General features: G+C 44.9%; 1 protein-coding gene across 2 annotated transcripts in view; it reads right to left on the reverse strand.

Annotated features, from left to right (window-relative positions):
• Positions 1 to 651: 651 nt before the first annotated feature.
• TBC1D2B (TBC1 domain family member 2B) overlaps positions 652 to 15,099 on the reverse strand; it is a 55,931-nt gene continuing 41,483 nt past the window's right edge. For both annotated transcript variants that reach the window (XM_061596025.1, XM_061596024.1), the window contains exons 7-13: positions 14,272 to 14,382; positions 13,601 to 13,794; positions 11,730 to 12,224; positions 10,809 to 10,926; positions 10,020 to 10,205; positions 8,880 to 9,001; positions 652 to 4,478 (exon numbers count right to left, since the gene is read on the reverse strand). In XM_061596025.1, the coding sequence (XP_061452009.1) occupies positions 4,283 to 4,478; positions 8,880 to 9,001; positions 10,020 to 10,205; positions 10,809 to 10,926; positions 11,730 to 12,224; positions 13,601 to 13,794; positions 14,272 to 14,382 (1,422 nt within the window). In that variant the 3' untranslated portion in view covers positions 652 to 4,282. The remainder of the gene's footprint in view (positions 4,479 to 8,879; positions 9,002 to 10,019; positions 10,206 to 10,808; positions 10,927 to 11,729; positions 12,225 to 13,600; positions 13,795 to 14,271; positions 14,383 to 15,099) is intronic.

The raw sequence follows: 15,099 nt of genomic DNA on the forward strand, positions 1-15,099 counted from the left end.
ACTCAGCTCCTGCCTACCTCATCTACCAGTGAGCAAGCCCTTCCCAGGCAGTACCAGAGTCATACTTTGGTCTTGTTGGTACCGGAGGAGGCTTGGCTACACCAGATGCTTGAAGGCCCTGACCTGAGTCCACACCTGAGGGAAGCACCTTGCTCTCTCTCTCTCTCTTCCCCAGTAATGTAGTGGCAAATTCAGAAGTGGAGGGTGCCTTCATGATAGCCACAGCCACACCCTCCCTCTTTTTTTGCTGCTGGGTTGAGAATTAGATCGTTAATGCCTTCTCCCACAACAACAGATGTCCCTAGCAGCCAATAAGCATGAAAGAGGAGAGTGTTAGCTACTGACAAGAGTCTTCTCAGTGGCTGCCTCACCTCCTGTCACTCTGATTGGCTCCACTCAGCAGCAAAAGACAAGGAAGTATTTAGAAGACTTCTCAGTGGCTAACACACTCCCCTTTCACGCTGATTGGCTCATAGGATGCTGGAGACGTAGGGACCCTGCTCCCAAAAAAGTAAGGGGTCTAAGACCCCCCGAGTCCCTGGACAACTACACCACTGCTCCTCCCCCTCCCCACCTCCTTGAAAGAAAAGGGAGAAAGAACCTTCACACCCAATTTCATGTCATAATTAGTCCCAGGCAAACAAAAAAGCATTAGAAAATTATTGATTTTTAATGTTTTTGGCAAGGATTTCAGATACAAAACCAGGTTACGTTTCAAGCCTGCAACCCTTTTATTGTGCTATGCATCCCCAGTTGTTCTAAGAATACTTCCCAAGGGATGAATACAAAAGTTTAACACCACCGAAAGAGAGGCACATTTTCAAATTTCTTCATAAGAAACCAAAGCAGGATGCGATTACTAATGTGCTTGTCAAACTGACTTAGTAGTGGTTTGGAATGGCTCATGGACAAAGAACAAGCCTAATTCCTGGTCCTTGTGCAAAGGACAACTACAGCGCAGCTGTGTAAGGAGAAGGCACTCTCCGCTGGGAACATCTGCTGCGTACGCCCCACTAGGAGGAAGACTTGTCCGTGCTTCCTGTTCATTTTAATCAGGCTCGCACAGAAGATGCTTCAGAGCTGCCTTGGCCAACTTAGTGCCCTCTGGATGTTTTGGACTACAACTCCCACCAGCCCCAGCATCGTACACCTGTGGTGGCTGAGGCTGATGGGAGTTGTAGTCCAAATGCCTGGAAGGCACCAGGTTAGCAAAGGCAGTTCTAGATTAAAGTCACCGGACAGGATCAGTTTCTACCTAGTGATTAGCACCTGGTAATTAAATCAACTACAGAGAGAACTACATGTATATACTGTGCCATTTCAGTAAAAGCCAGGTGTGTACTGCCAGTTCCCCTTTCTCTCTGCCTTTGGTGTAACAAATAATTGGTCTGTGCAACCTGGAAACTTGCACAAATGGCTTAATTGGTGTAGGTTATACAATACTTAAACAGAAACCATGCATAAGATACTTTGCATATATAATATGTAACACATTTTGAAATTCTTTACAAAAAAAGAAAGTGTAGGAGAAAAAACCTCATTACAGTAAATGAGACCCAAAAATGACGGAACACACCCAGCATGGGGGGGTGTTGGTCGGTCAACCATTCTGCATTGACCTCTGCCCTTAAGGAATTCATTTTTTATTTTTGATGGATTGGTTGGACATTCTTAACAATCTTGCACTGTTAGACTGATGCTAAGGAGCTGAGGAAGATTTGCAGGAGCCAACAGAGTAACTGTTTGCAAGAGGAGAAATGAGCACTGCCTTTGCTCTCTGCCTTCATCTGTGTTTGCTGGCTTGGAGGAATGTCTCAGGTATTTATAGTCAGGTGTTTCAACTACTACTCCCCATCCAAACCAGCAATTTCAAAGAGCACACATGGATCTCCTTTAACACACAAGAGCTAAATTGAAGACAAATATTCCATTCTAGCGTTGGTTTGAGACTAGCTCTTCCAGAACAGTGTTACAAAAATCTGACAGCATGGAATAAATCCCAGTGGTCCTGCCTGTGGGTTTCAACACTTCTTTCATTAGGGGTCAGAAATGCAGTACATATAATACTACCAGGGGGTGGCGACTTACTAGTGTTCAGGTACAAGGTATTAAAAAAGGTTAAGTGACCCCACTGGCACAGATGCATCTTGAGGGCCATCTAATCTGTTTGGCTTGCATTGTGTACCTTCCCTCACTGGCCCCACAGATGGTTCTGACCCCAGGGTCACAGGAGTGAGGCACTGTCTGTTGGCACCAAACGGACATACCACATGATTCTAGCTTAGAGTGAAATTAACTGGGCACATTGTAGCACTGCCATTGGCACAGGGAGAATTGTCACTTGCACGTGATCAGAATCTTCTCTGGCTCCAATCCTGTGACACTAACTTTATAACACCACTGCCAATTACTGATCCATTTTAGAAACCATCAGAAAGGGGATGGCCGCAATCTGAAAAAGAAGCCTTTTACACAGCCACAGATGCTTGTGGAAGTGTAGAGAGGCATTCCCTCTGCCCTCCCTGCGTACCACTCTGCAAACCATCGCTGAGGCTCTTCTGTCAAGAGCAACTTGCAATATGGTAGGGGAGGAAACGGCTCTTCAGAGAAAGGAACCTGGATGGCAGGCCACTTATTGATGAAGGTAAAGATCCTCAGGACTGAAAAGGCCATGACGACCTTGGGAGAAGCAGCCTGGAAGGAAGGAAGGAATCTGGAGAATTACAATGCCTAATAAAAGGGCACATCAAGTAGGGGAAAGATGATGAAAAGGTTCCAGAAAATAGACATCCATCCCCCAAAAGCAATGAATCTATAACCTTCATTTTCTTCAGGTGCACGAACTGCATCTAAGGCAACATGCGTTTCTGCAAAGGCCAGAGTAATGTGATAGGAGGAATCCATCTGTAATTTCTCTGGCATTAAGTTTCACCAAAACTACAGGATACAAATACTTCAAAATGTGCAATGGAATGCAGTACAGAGGTGTAAAGGGAAAAAGAACGGATTCCAATGTTCTCAGAAATCAAACCTGTTGTGAAATGAAAGTATTATTGTTCAAAGAACCAACAAATACGCAGTTCATGTTATTTGACTCTTCTAGGGTTACTCCAGCTTCTCTGTGGCACAAAAATCAGACAAATTTACTGCACTTTCAGAGGTCACTGAGTCATGTTAACAGGCTTGCTTGGCTGAACAATCTGCCACCCATTAAAAATGGCTTCTCAGTACAAGCCTCCAAGGAACAGCTGCTCAGGACGTTATCCAGCATAATTACACGGCGGGGAGGCCATTTGGTGACAGCACCCTCACCTGGCCAGAACATGCGCATCCCACCTCCACCCTTCATGTTGCTGGATGAGCTCGTGCCATTCCATCCTGGAAAGGACTCCTGTGCCTTTAATATCTTCATGGAAGGGAGAAAACGCAGTTTCCCCTTTCGCTGTAGTCTGGTGGCAGGGGAAGCTGCTCCAGCAGAACTACTTCTTGCATTCCACAGTACTTGGAGAGACCAGGGCTGACCAACCCGTCCAGGTTGGAACCTGGCAGTCTTAGAATCCTCAGGCGCTCACTTGCCACATCATATGCTTCAGCACCCCCTCTGGCTAAAAATGGAAGCTGCCGGCACCAATGGAACACCCCCTTAAGAAGACTTGGCCCCATGGCAACAACACTGAGAATATAGGCTCTGGGCAGCCTCTTCACATTTTCATGGTTTTTAAGTACGGGTACAGAGATGCTGAGTATCTGACAATATTTGGGCTAGTTTTAAACAAACAGAGCTGATCTGCCCATCCTTAATTGGCCAATAAAAAGTGTAAATTTAATTGAACATTCTCTTAAGGCTAATAAGGAACGACTCTCTCAAATGGGTGATTGGGGGCTGGAGGGAGAAGAATGTGAAAAGCAACTGGGAATCAGGTATTAAAATTGTGGGTATTAAAAAGGGAGGATTCTGCTCTATGGCTTCCTGCATAGGCACTTCCAAAAAGAAAAAGGGTGAGCCGACAGCTCAGGTGCATGGCGGAACACAAACTCCTCTAGGTGCTCTTTACACAGTGGCAGAAAAGCAAGTGGAAGCAGAATTTTTGGCCTTCTGAGGAAAAAAAGATTTCTGCAATGGCATGCTAAGGTTTGGAAATCTGTCCCGCAAATTCCCAGGTGTCATCGCTCAACATTCAGTTTTGCTGGATCATTAAGGAAGAAACCTACTGGCAGCTAAGCCAATCCATACAACTTTGGTCATGGTTCCAGGGAGAGTCGTGGCCCTCAAGGGGCTTCCTCAACCATCTTCTTCATCATCGCTAATGAGGTCTCTTTTGTCTGGGTTCGTTTCCCGCTCGCGCAAGAAGTCTTCCCGGATGGCTTCAAGCTCCATAAGCTCCAGGCGGACTTTCTCCAGATGGTAGGCCCTCCGGTTCCTTATCTGGCGCAGAGGGAAGGGATTCAGATCCCCAAAAGCAACACTGATAAGTTTCCTGAAAGAAAAAATCGAAGTCACAGGTGACTAACTACATTCCTTGACAAGGGGCTTGGCATGCAATCCATCAAAATTCTGTCCAAATTGCAGTTTGGCCGTTGCAGATACTCCCAAAATTCTTCTCAAGATCAGTGGCACAGCACTCATGAATAAGTGGCGACTGGGGAGCAGGGAAGCCTCGCAAGGGAGCTCCTGGCTCACATTTGCTTTTAAGAGGGCTATATTGGAATCCCAGTGTGGGAGGCAGCCCCACCCTTGCCTTGTGGAATTGGGAGCGTCATGTAATATGTATAGCAATATGTGAGGGTTTTTAATGGAGCCAAAAATGTGCACAGCACCCTTTCCAAAGTACAAGCTCACTAAAAATGTGGAAAAAATTGAATGAAAGAGATGACATGTGCTGCCTAAGTTTGCTCAATTAAATCATGGGTGGCAGAATGTATATCAGGAGGGACTGGCAATTAGCAAGGATTTCTGACTCTCACAAAGCAGATTCTGCAGATCTGAAGTCTGCCCTTCCCTGAAGCCAGCTAACCTAATTTGCAAATCAAACAAGACAACTCTCCTCCCTTCCCAAATTTAACTGGGCATGTAATTTGCAAAAATCAAAATTCTCAAGTGCTCCCAGTTGCAGAAATTAGCTGCAGATCCCAGCCTGGATGCAGTTTAGGAAGAGAGGAAGTATCTTGACCCCGAGGGGTCCCTAGGCCATGCTTGGTCTGCTCAAACAGCACTGCAGGTTCCAGCTGTTCCTCTTCATTCTGTCTCTTTTGTTTACAATGAAACAATTCATCCGTCAAGGCAGAGAGGAACTGGTTGCAGTTTGCTCATTTCCCACCCTCCCTCAAAATCTGCCTAGAATAGAGTTATATTTCTTGATATTTCAGTGCCACTGAATTCTACTCAGTGATTCTAAATGACATTTGTCAGGAAGATGAGGTCCTGTAGCAGTTTCCTATCGTTCTTTCATTGCATGAGCTTTACAAAATCATACAGCTATGTGTAAAACAGGTACTGCTAATGCCCGTATTATATTACAGTAAAGGTTTTCAACAATACATGGCTGAAAGCCATTTAGTATTTGCACTGCACTGTAATGTATGATCAGGGCCCAAACAGTGGGGCAGGAATGGCATAAGCCATAAGATCTATGAAGAGATCAGGAGTCTGTCTGTAGCTAGTGAATTTAGCCTGCTGAGGGGCACTGCACTCCAGCACTGCAGATCATGTCTGAAAAAGAATGTCTGCTTCAACTGGGAATGGGAGGTTTCCAGAAGTTAACATCCATCACTGGAGAAGGCCAGGTTGGGTTTCTCTCTCCTGGCTTTCAGGAAAAAACATAGCACCTTTATTGAGCTTGATGTTTACAAGATTGGAAATGGAGCTGCTCTCTTGGTTTTACTGGGCTGAATACTGCTGGCATGGGGTTTTGAGGCCTTGTTGGACTCCTTGGTTGTGGATGACCTCAAGCACCTGGGCCTGTACATTTCAAAACAGAGCAGAGGCAAGGTGAGCCTGCTGCAAGCCTCCTAAGAAAAGGACACAGCTATTCATCCATTTCTGGCTTAACATTAAATCCCGAGGTGGTACTCCAGGGACCAAGTCAGTCGCAGGACTGCTGAGTTGCCTTTTACATTAACACACGCCCCATTCCACTTGCCAGATCATCAATAGGTAACCCAACATCCACATTCAAGAAGTGATTGGGAATTTATCTCTTATCCTTTCAGTCATGAGACACTACCTACTCCCAACATAAACCTGCCTAATGCTCAAGTGATCTTCTGAAGTCCTTTTCCAGATTCCCCACTTTCAGAGGCCAGGTGGCTGGGGATCAGAGGCGTAGGGCCTTCTCAGTTGTGGCACCCCCCTGTGGAATGTTCTCTCCACTGCCAAATCACAAGTCTTTCCAGCCACAGTCGGGTGGAACACTTATCTACCTAGGCATTTTATAATGTTGGTTAGATCTATTTAATGCTGCTTTTCAGATTTTAATTTTGTTTCTAAGCTTACCTGTCAGTTGTAGAACAAGGATTAAGCAGATTAAAAATAAATACTCTTTATATTTCTTTTGTCTGCTTATAAATTATAATATATAGCATTTTTTAGTCCAAGTCCTTCAGGCTAAAGCTGAGAATGAGCTGAGGTTAGTGAAGGATGCCAAAAGCAACAAAAAAGCTATCTTCAGGTACATCCATAGTGAAAGACAGAGAAAAGAAATGCTGGTACAGCTACTCCTTGATTATGGCAAAATGATAACAGATGACAAAGAAAAGGCAGAAGTGCTCAATTCCTACTTTGGCTCAGCCTTCTCCCAAAAGGGTCTATGACCCTCCTGGCAAACGTGAAGTACAAGCTGAAGGGGCAGGATTGCAGTTTCAGATTGATAGCAAATGGTCAAGCAATACCTAATCACTTTGAATGAGTTCAAATCTCCAGGGCAAGGTGAACTGTATCTTAAGAGTATTCAAGGAACTGGCTGAAGAACTCTTGGAACCACGGTCTATTATCTTTGCGAAATTGTGGAGGATGGGTGTAGTGCTGGATGACTGGAGGAGAGCTAATATTGTCCCTATCTTCAAAAAGGGCAAAAAGGAGGAACTGGGGAACTATAGACCAGTCAGCCTGACATCAATCCTTGGGAAAATTCTGGAGCAGACTATAAAGCAATCAATCCTGTAAGCACCGTGAAAACAATGCAGTGATTACTAGAAGCCAACATGGATTTGTCAAGAACAGATCCTGCCAGAATAATCTTATCTCATTTTTTGATAGGGTAACCTCCCTGATAGATTGTGGGAAATGCTGTGGATATAATATATCTCGATTTCAGCAAAGCTTTTGACAAAGTGCCCCATAATGTTCTGATTGGCAAGCTAGCTAAATGTGGGCTGGATGGAACCACTACTAGGTGGAATCACAGCTGGCTATAGAATTGTACTCAAAGACTGCTTGTCAAGAGTTCCTTCTCCAACTGGGGAGAGGTAATGAGTGTGGTATCACAGGGCTCAGTCCTGGGCCCAGGGCTCTTTAACATTTTAATTAATGACTTGGAAGAGGAGGTGCAGGGAATGCTTATCAAATATGCAGATGATACAAAATTGGGAGGGAAAGCTAATACCCTAGAAGACAGAAACAAAATTCAAAGGGATCTTGATATGCAGGAACATTGGATTGAAAACAACAGAATGAAATTTAACAGGGATATATGCAAAGTTCTACATCTAGGAAAAAGAAACCAAGTGCACCTGTGTAGAATGGGGGATAAATACTACATGTGAGAAGGATCTTGGAATTGTTGGTAAGTGAATATGAGCCAATAGTGCAATGTGGCTGCAAAAAAAGGCAAATGTATTTTAGGCTGCATTAACAGAAATATAGTTATTAAATCATGTGAAGTATTAGTTCCCCTCTATTCAGCACTGATTAGGCCTCATCTTGAGTACTGCATCCAGTTCTGGACACTACACTTTGGGAAGGATGCAGACAAACTGGAACGGGTTCAGAGGAGGGCAACAAAGATGATCAGGGGACTGGAAACAAAGCCCTATGAGGAGAGACTGAAAGAACTGGGCATGTTTAGCCTTGAGAAGAGAAGACTGAGGGAAGATAGGAGAGCACTCTTCAAGTACTTGAAAGGTTGCCACACAGAGGACGACCAGGATCTCTTCTAGATCTTCCCAGAGTCTAGGACATGGAACAATGGGCTCAAGTTACAGGAAGCCAGATTCTGACCAAACATCAGGGAAAACTTCCTAACTGTTAAGAGTAGTATGACAATGGAACCCATGACCTAGGGAGATGGTGGGCTCTCCAACACTGGAGACATTCAAGAAGCAGCTGGAAAACCACCTGTCGGGTATGCTGTAACTTGGATTCCTGCTTTGAGCATGGGATTGGACTTGATAGCCTTATAGGACCCTTCCAACTCTACTATTTTATGATTCTGCGATACTAAATAATTCACAAGACCTAAAATAATCCTCTTTTTTACTTATGTAGAGAAGTGAGGGCCTTTTTTGTTGCGGCACCCACCCCGTGGAACGCTTGCTAAGCAAGGCATGCCAGGCCCCACTGTTATCCAGCTTTAGGTGTTTGGTAGAGAAGTGCTTCCTTAAACAAGTCTTTAAGTTGGCTGTTAGCTTTGGGGTTCATTTTCATAGCTGTTCTGGAACCGTTACATTTGTTTTTAGTTTATGTTAATATCACAATTGTTTTATATTATTTTTTTACCGATTTGTCAGCTGCCTTGAGTTTCTTTGGAAAGTTAGGCAGGATAGAAAACTTTATAACAAGCCCATGAGATGAAATAGGTCAAATTAGAGACTTAAGTAAAAAACAAACACACTCACATAGTTATTCTTTCTAAGTAGCCTCCAACTTCCAAAAAAGCCCTTACCTAGCATCAAGGACTGTGCGAGTGAAATATCTGAGGTACTTGAATATGGACATGGAGTCTTGCAACTTTAAGATCTCCTCCTCTTTGTATTTAAAGAGCGCCAAAGCAAACCGGAATATTACCTAAATGTTTGACAAACATCAGGTTACAAAAGAAAACAAGAAGGGTTTAAAGTTCCTTGCCAGTTTAGTGATCTGCGTGGAGGGGATAAAGGCCACAAAAGCTTCATCCCCCAATCACTAAAAACGTTAGTCAGCCCACCCTTCCTCCCTGCTGGCTTCAGAGATTCCATGAGGCACTGCCCACATGAGCTCAAACCATAAGGATTAGAATCTTGCTTTTCACAATGAAAGCATAACTTGGTGGGGTGTTGGATTCCATGTTTATGCCGCAGCCCAGCCCATGGAATTCACACAGAACTGATCATTTCTCAATGTCCTTAAAGGCAGAAGTAAATGTAGTTCAGCCTATCAAATACTTTGCCTTCTAAGCAGGATGAAACACGATCTTCAGAAAAACTTAACACTTAATGGCCTGGTTTGGACATAACACTCAACCATTGCAAACATAATCCTAACCCTGGCATGGCTGAAATTTAGGATTGCATCTGAACTATCTAAAAATGGTTAATCTGAACTATGTTTTACTGAAACAAACCAACTTCATAAACCATTGGTTATATTCAACTACTCATCCAGTGAAATTAATGAACCTAGCCATGTCTATTAACGTCAATGGGCATACTCTGAGTAGGACTGGCACTGAATACTACCTCATAGTTTGAAGATAGCTTGTTTCAATAAATCATAGTTAAAAAAGAGTGGCCAGGGTTAACATTAAACAGAAATAAAAGCTTCTGACCTCCTCATCCCCATGAGAGTAAGGCTCGTTACCATAATGACAATAGTTTCAGCATTATGTCTGACCACTGCCAGCGATTTCATTTCTTTCCGTCACCAGATGAAGGGCACTACCCACTTGGAAGTTCTCCTGGCCAAGCTACACCAAAATGAATGGGACTAATGAAGTCTCAATTCATTCCACTCAAGCTTGGGCAGGAGAACTTCCCATGGGCTTGCATTCCAGCCCAGCTGATCAGAGTGTTCCACAGTGGGAAGCGTTCAGGCTCACGTCACATACCTTTGGCCCCTCATACAAAAAAGAGTCCCATATCTTGAAGAGTACATCGCTGACCACGCTGTCTACAAACACAACAAGGAACCAGTTGAAGGTGATGAGCAAGTAGTCCACTCTGTATTGCTCAAAGTGGGCCTGTAGGCGAGGAAGCTTCTCACTCATCAGATCCTTGAAGACTCTCTGGTCAACCTAAATGAGCACAAGAGAAAGGAAAACTCCCATTCAGCAAAACACCTGAAAACACAGCACTCTTTAAAATTATTTCTTGGCAGCCTCAGAAGGCCTGAAGGAAGGATGGGGTGGCCACCTTTAATGCTGGAGCAGCAGTGAGCGATTCAAAACATGACACCTAACTGTAGGAATAGTTTCTACAGAATCACCAGTCTCGTAAACAGAAATTTTATGGTAAGGAGGACGTTAAAAGATTCACATTGAGAAAAGATGGTTCCTCTCCTAGTGTATGAGCAAAAACCTGATACATACAAGCAGTCCAGTCCATAAATTTCCAAAAAAGCGTAAGGCAGCTGGCGAGTCACATGATTGGATGCTCTTACATACGTAACACAAGGAAATAATCCCTGTGTGTAATTATCTAGCAAGTCAGGGTGACAGGTTTGGGCCTAGCTTTCACTCCAATACTGTAAGCGAGTTTTGTATAGACAGGGATGTATGTTTGTTCCGTATAGGGAGAAAGAGATTGTTGCTTAAGCCCCTGTCCAGATCCCTCTCCTGGTGTGTGGGAGAACTAGGCCTACAGCGGCTGGATCTGAATGCTACCGGCACATTCCATACCTGGGAGCCTAGCAGGGTTTTAGTGTAATAGTCTCGAGGCATGAAGACCTCCACTATGGTAACTAGGCACCAAAAGGCATCTTCCTGGTCCAAGTAGAGAAGCGCAATTGCTGCCAATCTGAAAGACAGAGGGGGAAACAGAAGCAAAGCTGTAAGAGCCTGGGTGCTCTGCAGACTGGCGCTGGCAAGCGACTGGCATGGACGGATGCTTGTAGTACGGAGAAGGGCAGGAGGAAGCACGGCTTGGCCTTCACTTGTTGCAGTCTATGCATCCCTGGCCCTTCCCTTCTCTGGTCCAACTCCACAAAGAAAATGCCTTGCCCTCTGAGGATGAGGCACAGGAGAACAGACACTTTTGTGACACAAGATCCAGTTTCAGGAGGAAATGGAAATGGACTGCCTTCAAGTCGATCCCCACTTATGGCGACCCTACGAATAGGGTTTTCAAGGTAAGCGGTATTCAGAGGGGGTTTACCATTGCCTTCCCCTGAGGCTGAGAGGCAGTGACTGGCCCAAGGTCACCCAGTGAGCGTCATGGCTGTGTGGGGATTCAAACCCTGGTCCCCCAGGTCGTAGTCCAACACCTTAACCACTACACCACACGGGCTCTCATAAGGAGGAAATTACTACCGTGTAAACTTGCTTCAGATTGCCTCCTTGAGTGTACAATTCTGCCAGATAAATAACTGAATAGCAGAACAAGGAGTGAAACGGAAACTTGAATAATGGCTCAAAGGTAAAAATAGCTGGCTTGACCTACTGCCTGTCCCCCCTCCCCCCATAGTGGCCATGTAAGAGCAACAGCGAGAGAAAGAAGAATGGGCACATCACACCGGTAATTCACGCAACCATTCCCCTCTCACAAGGGAGACATGCCAAATTCCTGCAGCGTAACTAGACCCTGAAGACAGCAGTTTCTACCTGTTGAGACCCTGGCAATATCCTATGTCTGGATTCCGCCAAGAAAACGCTAGCAACACATTCCGTAGCTTTTGCACGCCTTCAGATGCGGGAGAAGAGTAATGCTTGTTGTTAGGCAAAGTCCGCAGGAGATCTAGTTCTATCTGTTTTGAAGCCGGGTTCTGCTTCTTCAGGGCGTTCTGAAGTAGGGCTTGGAAGTAGCCTGGATCCATGCGGTCCTTGAACTTCTTCACGTGCAGGCTGATGCACCATCTCCACATCTGGGAGCGATGGGTGTGCGGAATCCCATTCCGAATGAGGTTCTTCAGTTCCAAGGAGCGCATCATCTCCCTGTTCATTGTGCTTGCCAGGTAGTTCTCCCACTTCACCCCTGTGGACATCTCCTGGTTTTCAGTAAGGGAGAGGGACTTCAGATCCAAAGCCCGCACCTTCGCTACCAACTTCTCTTCCTCATCATCTTCTGGGACAGTCTGAAATCCATAAATATCATACTCGCTGTAAAGGAGAGAGAATCTGGATTAACAGGGAGCCTTTAGGCATGGAGAAAAAAAATCTCAAGCAAGAGACAGAATACAGTCTTTTATCTGCTATGGCCTCTGTGAGTCGAAATAAACGCACAAGGGGTTTTTCTCACTCTGTTAACACAGTCATTTTAATTCTGCATTAAAAGTGAAATGACCACTTCAAAGTACATGTGAGATTCAAAAGCAATTTACTTGTCAATGAGAGCCCCAAGGATTGAATTACACTTGTGCTCGCCGAATGTATCTAGTACTTTAACAGAGTGGTAGTGCAATTAAACCTATGGTCTTGCACATTTTAGCCATTACTTTCCAGTGGTGAGTGATGCGACTCAGAGCCTGTTCCTTTCTCCAACAGCTCTCACTGACCTCTCTTTGCCAGTCTCCTATTTTATAATTTAAAGAATATTCTGCACTTTTAAGTTAAATGCTTCTCAAGAGAAATATCTCAGTGAGAAAGTATCCCTGACTGTACTTGAGGTAATTAGGATAATCCAGGCCTTAAAATATTAAGGGATGATACACCCCTCTTTCCACACACTCCCAGCACTGTGAAGCCACAAGGTCTTTAAATACACGCAAGGGGTAATTTTGCCTGGAAGGATGCAGACATTCCAACACAGACCAGCTCACCCTGGAAATGTGTTACATGCAGCCTCACCGGTCCCAGAGGAAACAGCGCTAGTGCCATTCATTCTAAATGTGAGAGTAAAGCAAGTATTTGGCACCGATGTGTAAAACACGGCAACATGTCACACTAGGAACATAGGAAGTTGCCCTCTACTAAGTCCAACAAATGGACCCTCTACCTCAGTGCTGCTTGGAGCACACACTTTGCTCTGGGTTCAAACTCAAGCATCTCCCGGTAGGGCTGGGAAGGTCTGAAACTCTGGAGGGTCACTGCCAGGCAGTGTTGACACCACTGAGCAGAACGGACCAATGGTCTCCCTCAGTAGAAGGCAGCTTCGTATGTTGGCACTCACTTGGCAGCAGGGGCTCTCGGGGTTTCAGACGGGGACCTCTCTCGGCTCCACCCGGAGATGCTGCCGGAGTCAAACCTGGGACCTCCAGCATGCAAAGCAGACGCTCTGTCCCTGAGCTACGGCCCTTTTCCCTTAGGAACTAAAGTCACGAGCCTAGAATCATCCTAGCATTGCAGATTGAGAGTGGGAGGGAAGAAGGGACCTCTCTCGGCTCCACCTGGAGACGCTGCCAGAGTCAAACCTGGGACTTCCAGCTTACGCTCTCAGCTGCTATAGCTCACAAAAAGGGTCGTGCAGTTTCCTGATATTTATTTTATCTATGTACTTGCGTTATATAATTACGTCAAATGTGAAGTGTTATGTGTACCTGACCATGTGAGGTTTAAAGTACGTCTGCTCGGGATGCTCACTATCATCCGCTTTTAAGGCATCTTCCAGGAGCTGGGCCACAACGTCATGACAAGGACTCTGTTCCTCTGAGCAAACAGGAGTCTTCATCTCTTGAAGCAAGATAAGGTATTTACTTTCCACTTGACAGAGTTTGGCTTCAAGGCTGGTATACTGCAGGGAATACACAAAAGTATTCTTTCAAACAGGCATCTGCAGAAACATGTCTGTGATGCACAGAAATCCATTTTACATAAAAATATGGGGGGGTTGCATGTGTGCACAAGTTTTCTATCTCCCATGAAGATAAAACGGGCAGGAAACCACCTCCGTCCCAGAGGCCAAATGGAGCGCTCCCGGCCTCTCCATTTCCTCAGACCAAATCCCCTTCAGCTCTGGAGCATGCCCTTGAATTGTGACAATGCCTCTTGGCTGCCCAGGAAGAGGATGGAGAGATGTGTACGTTTTATGTTCCTCTTTCTATGTAGTGAAAATGTGTAATCTGCAGACTCTGAAACCGTGCTCAAAACGGTCTGCTCTAAGTAACCACTGCTGAACCACTTTTGACAATTAAAAAGTGAAATTTTAGCAGGATTTTACTTTCAAAATGTTAAGTAAAAGCTGTACTGTGAACACCTGCTTTAGACTGACCTTTGCCATCAAGTCTCTTTCTCTGTTTTCGGCAGTTCTTCGCAAAGCAGAAAGTTCCAGGATCTCCTTATTTAAAAATTTGTTCTGGTTTTTGTAACCCTGAAGACTGTCCTGTGAACAAAAGGAATTGTATAAATATATAGGTTAATTTAACAAAAACACTATAAGAGCACTCAAACAGGAATGACTACTGAGGATTTACCCAAGAAGCTCTACTTCAAAAATCAAGTCTCTCCAGTATCACACTTTTGATGGGAAGCAATTAAGTGGGTTTGTAAGAGACATCTATATTTTCAAATCGATAGCTATGACTTTCTTCAGGGAAGGCAAAGCCCAACAGAAGACTCAACCTTCAAGTGTGCAGGTTGTCAAATAGGTAGTGTCTTGCTACATATACTGTCGCTCTAGCCTAATTCCCACACTATTTATATCATGCTATCCATGATTCCCTGCTGTTGCTCAAATGACATGGTGTTACTTAAGAACATAAGAAGAGCTTGCTGGATCAGGCCAAAGGGGGCCCATCTAGTCCAGCCTCCTGTTCTCACAGTGGCCAGTTGCCCATGGGAGGCCCGCAAGCAGGATCTGAGGGCGAACAGGACTCTCCCCTCCTGCAGTTTCCAGCAACTGTTATTTGGAAGCATACTGCCTCCAACTATGGAGGCAGACCACAGCCATCACAGCTAGTAGCCACTGATAGCCTTTTCCTCCATGAATTTGTCTAATCCTCTTTTAAATCCATCCAAGTTGGTGGCCAGCAATGCCTCTGCCTGCTTGTTCATGGGTATGTTCCCATGTTTTATACCCTGTTTGCAACACCTGCTGTGA

The sequence above is a fragment of the Rhineura floridana genome, chromosome 14 (assembly GCF_030035675.1).
Source record: "Rhineura floridana isolate rRhiFlo1 chromosome 14, rRhiFlo1.hap2, whole genome shotgun sequence".
Classification (NCBI taxonomy): domain Eukaryota; kingdom Metazoa; phylum Chordata; class Lepidosauria; order Squamata; family Rhineuridae; genus Rhineura; species Rhineura floridana.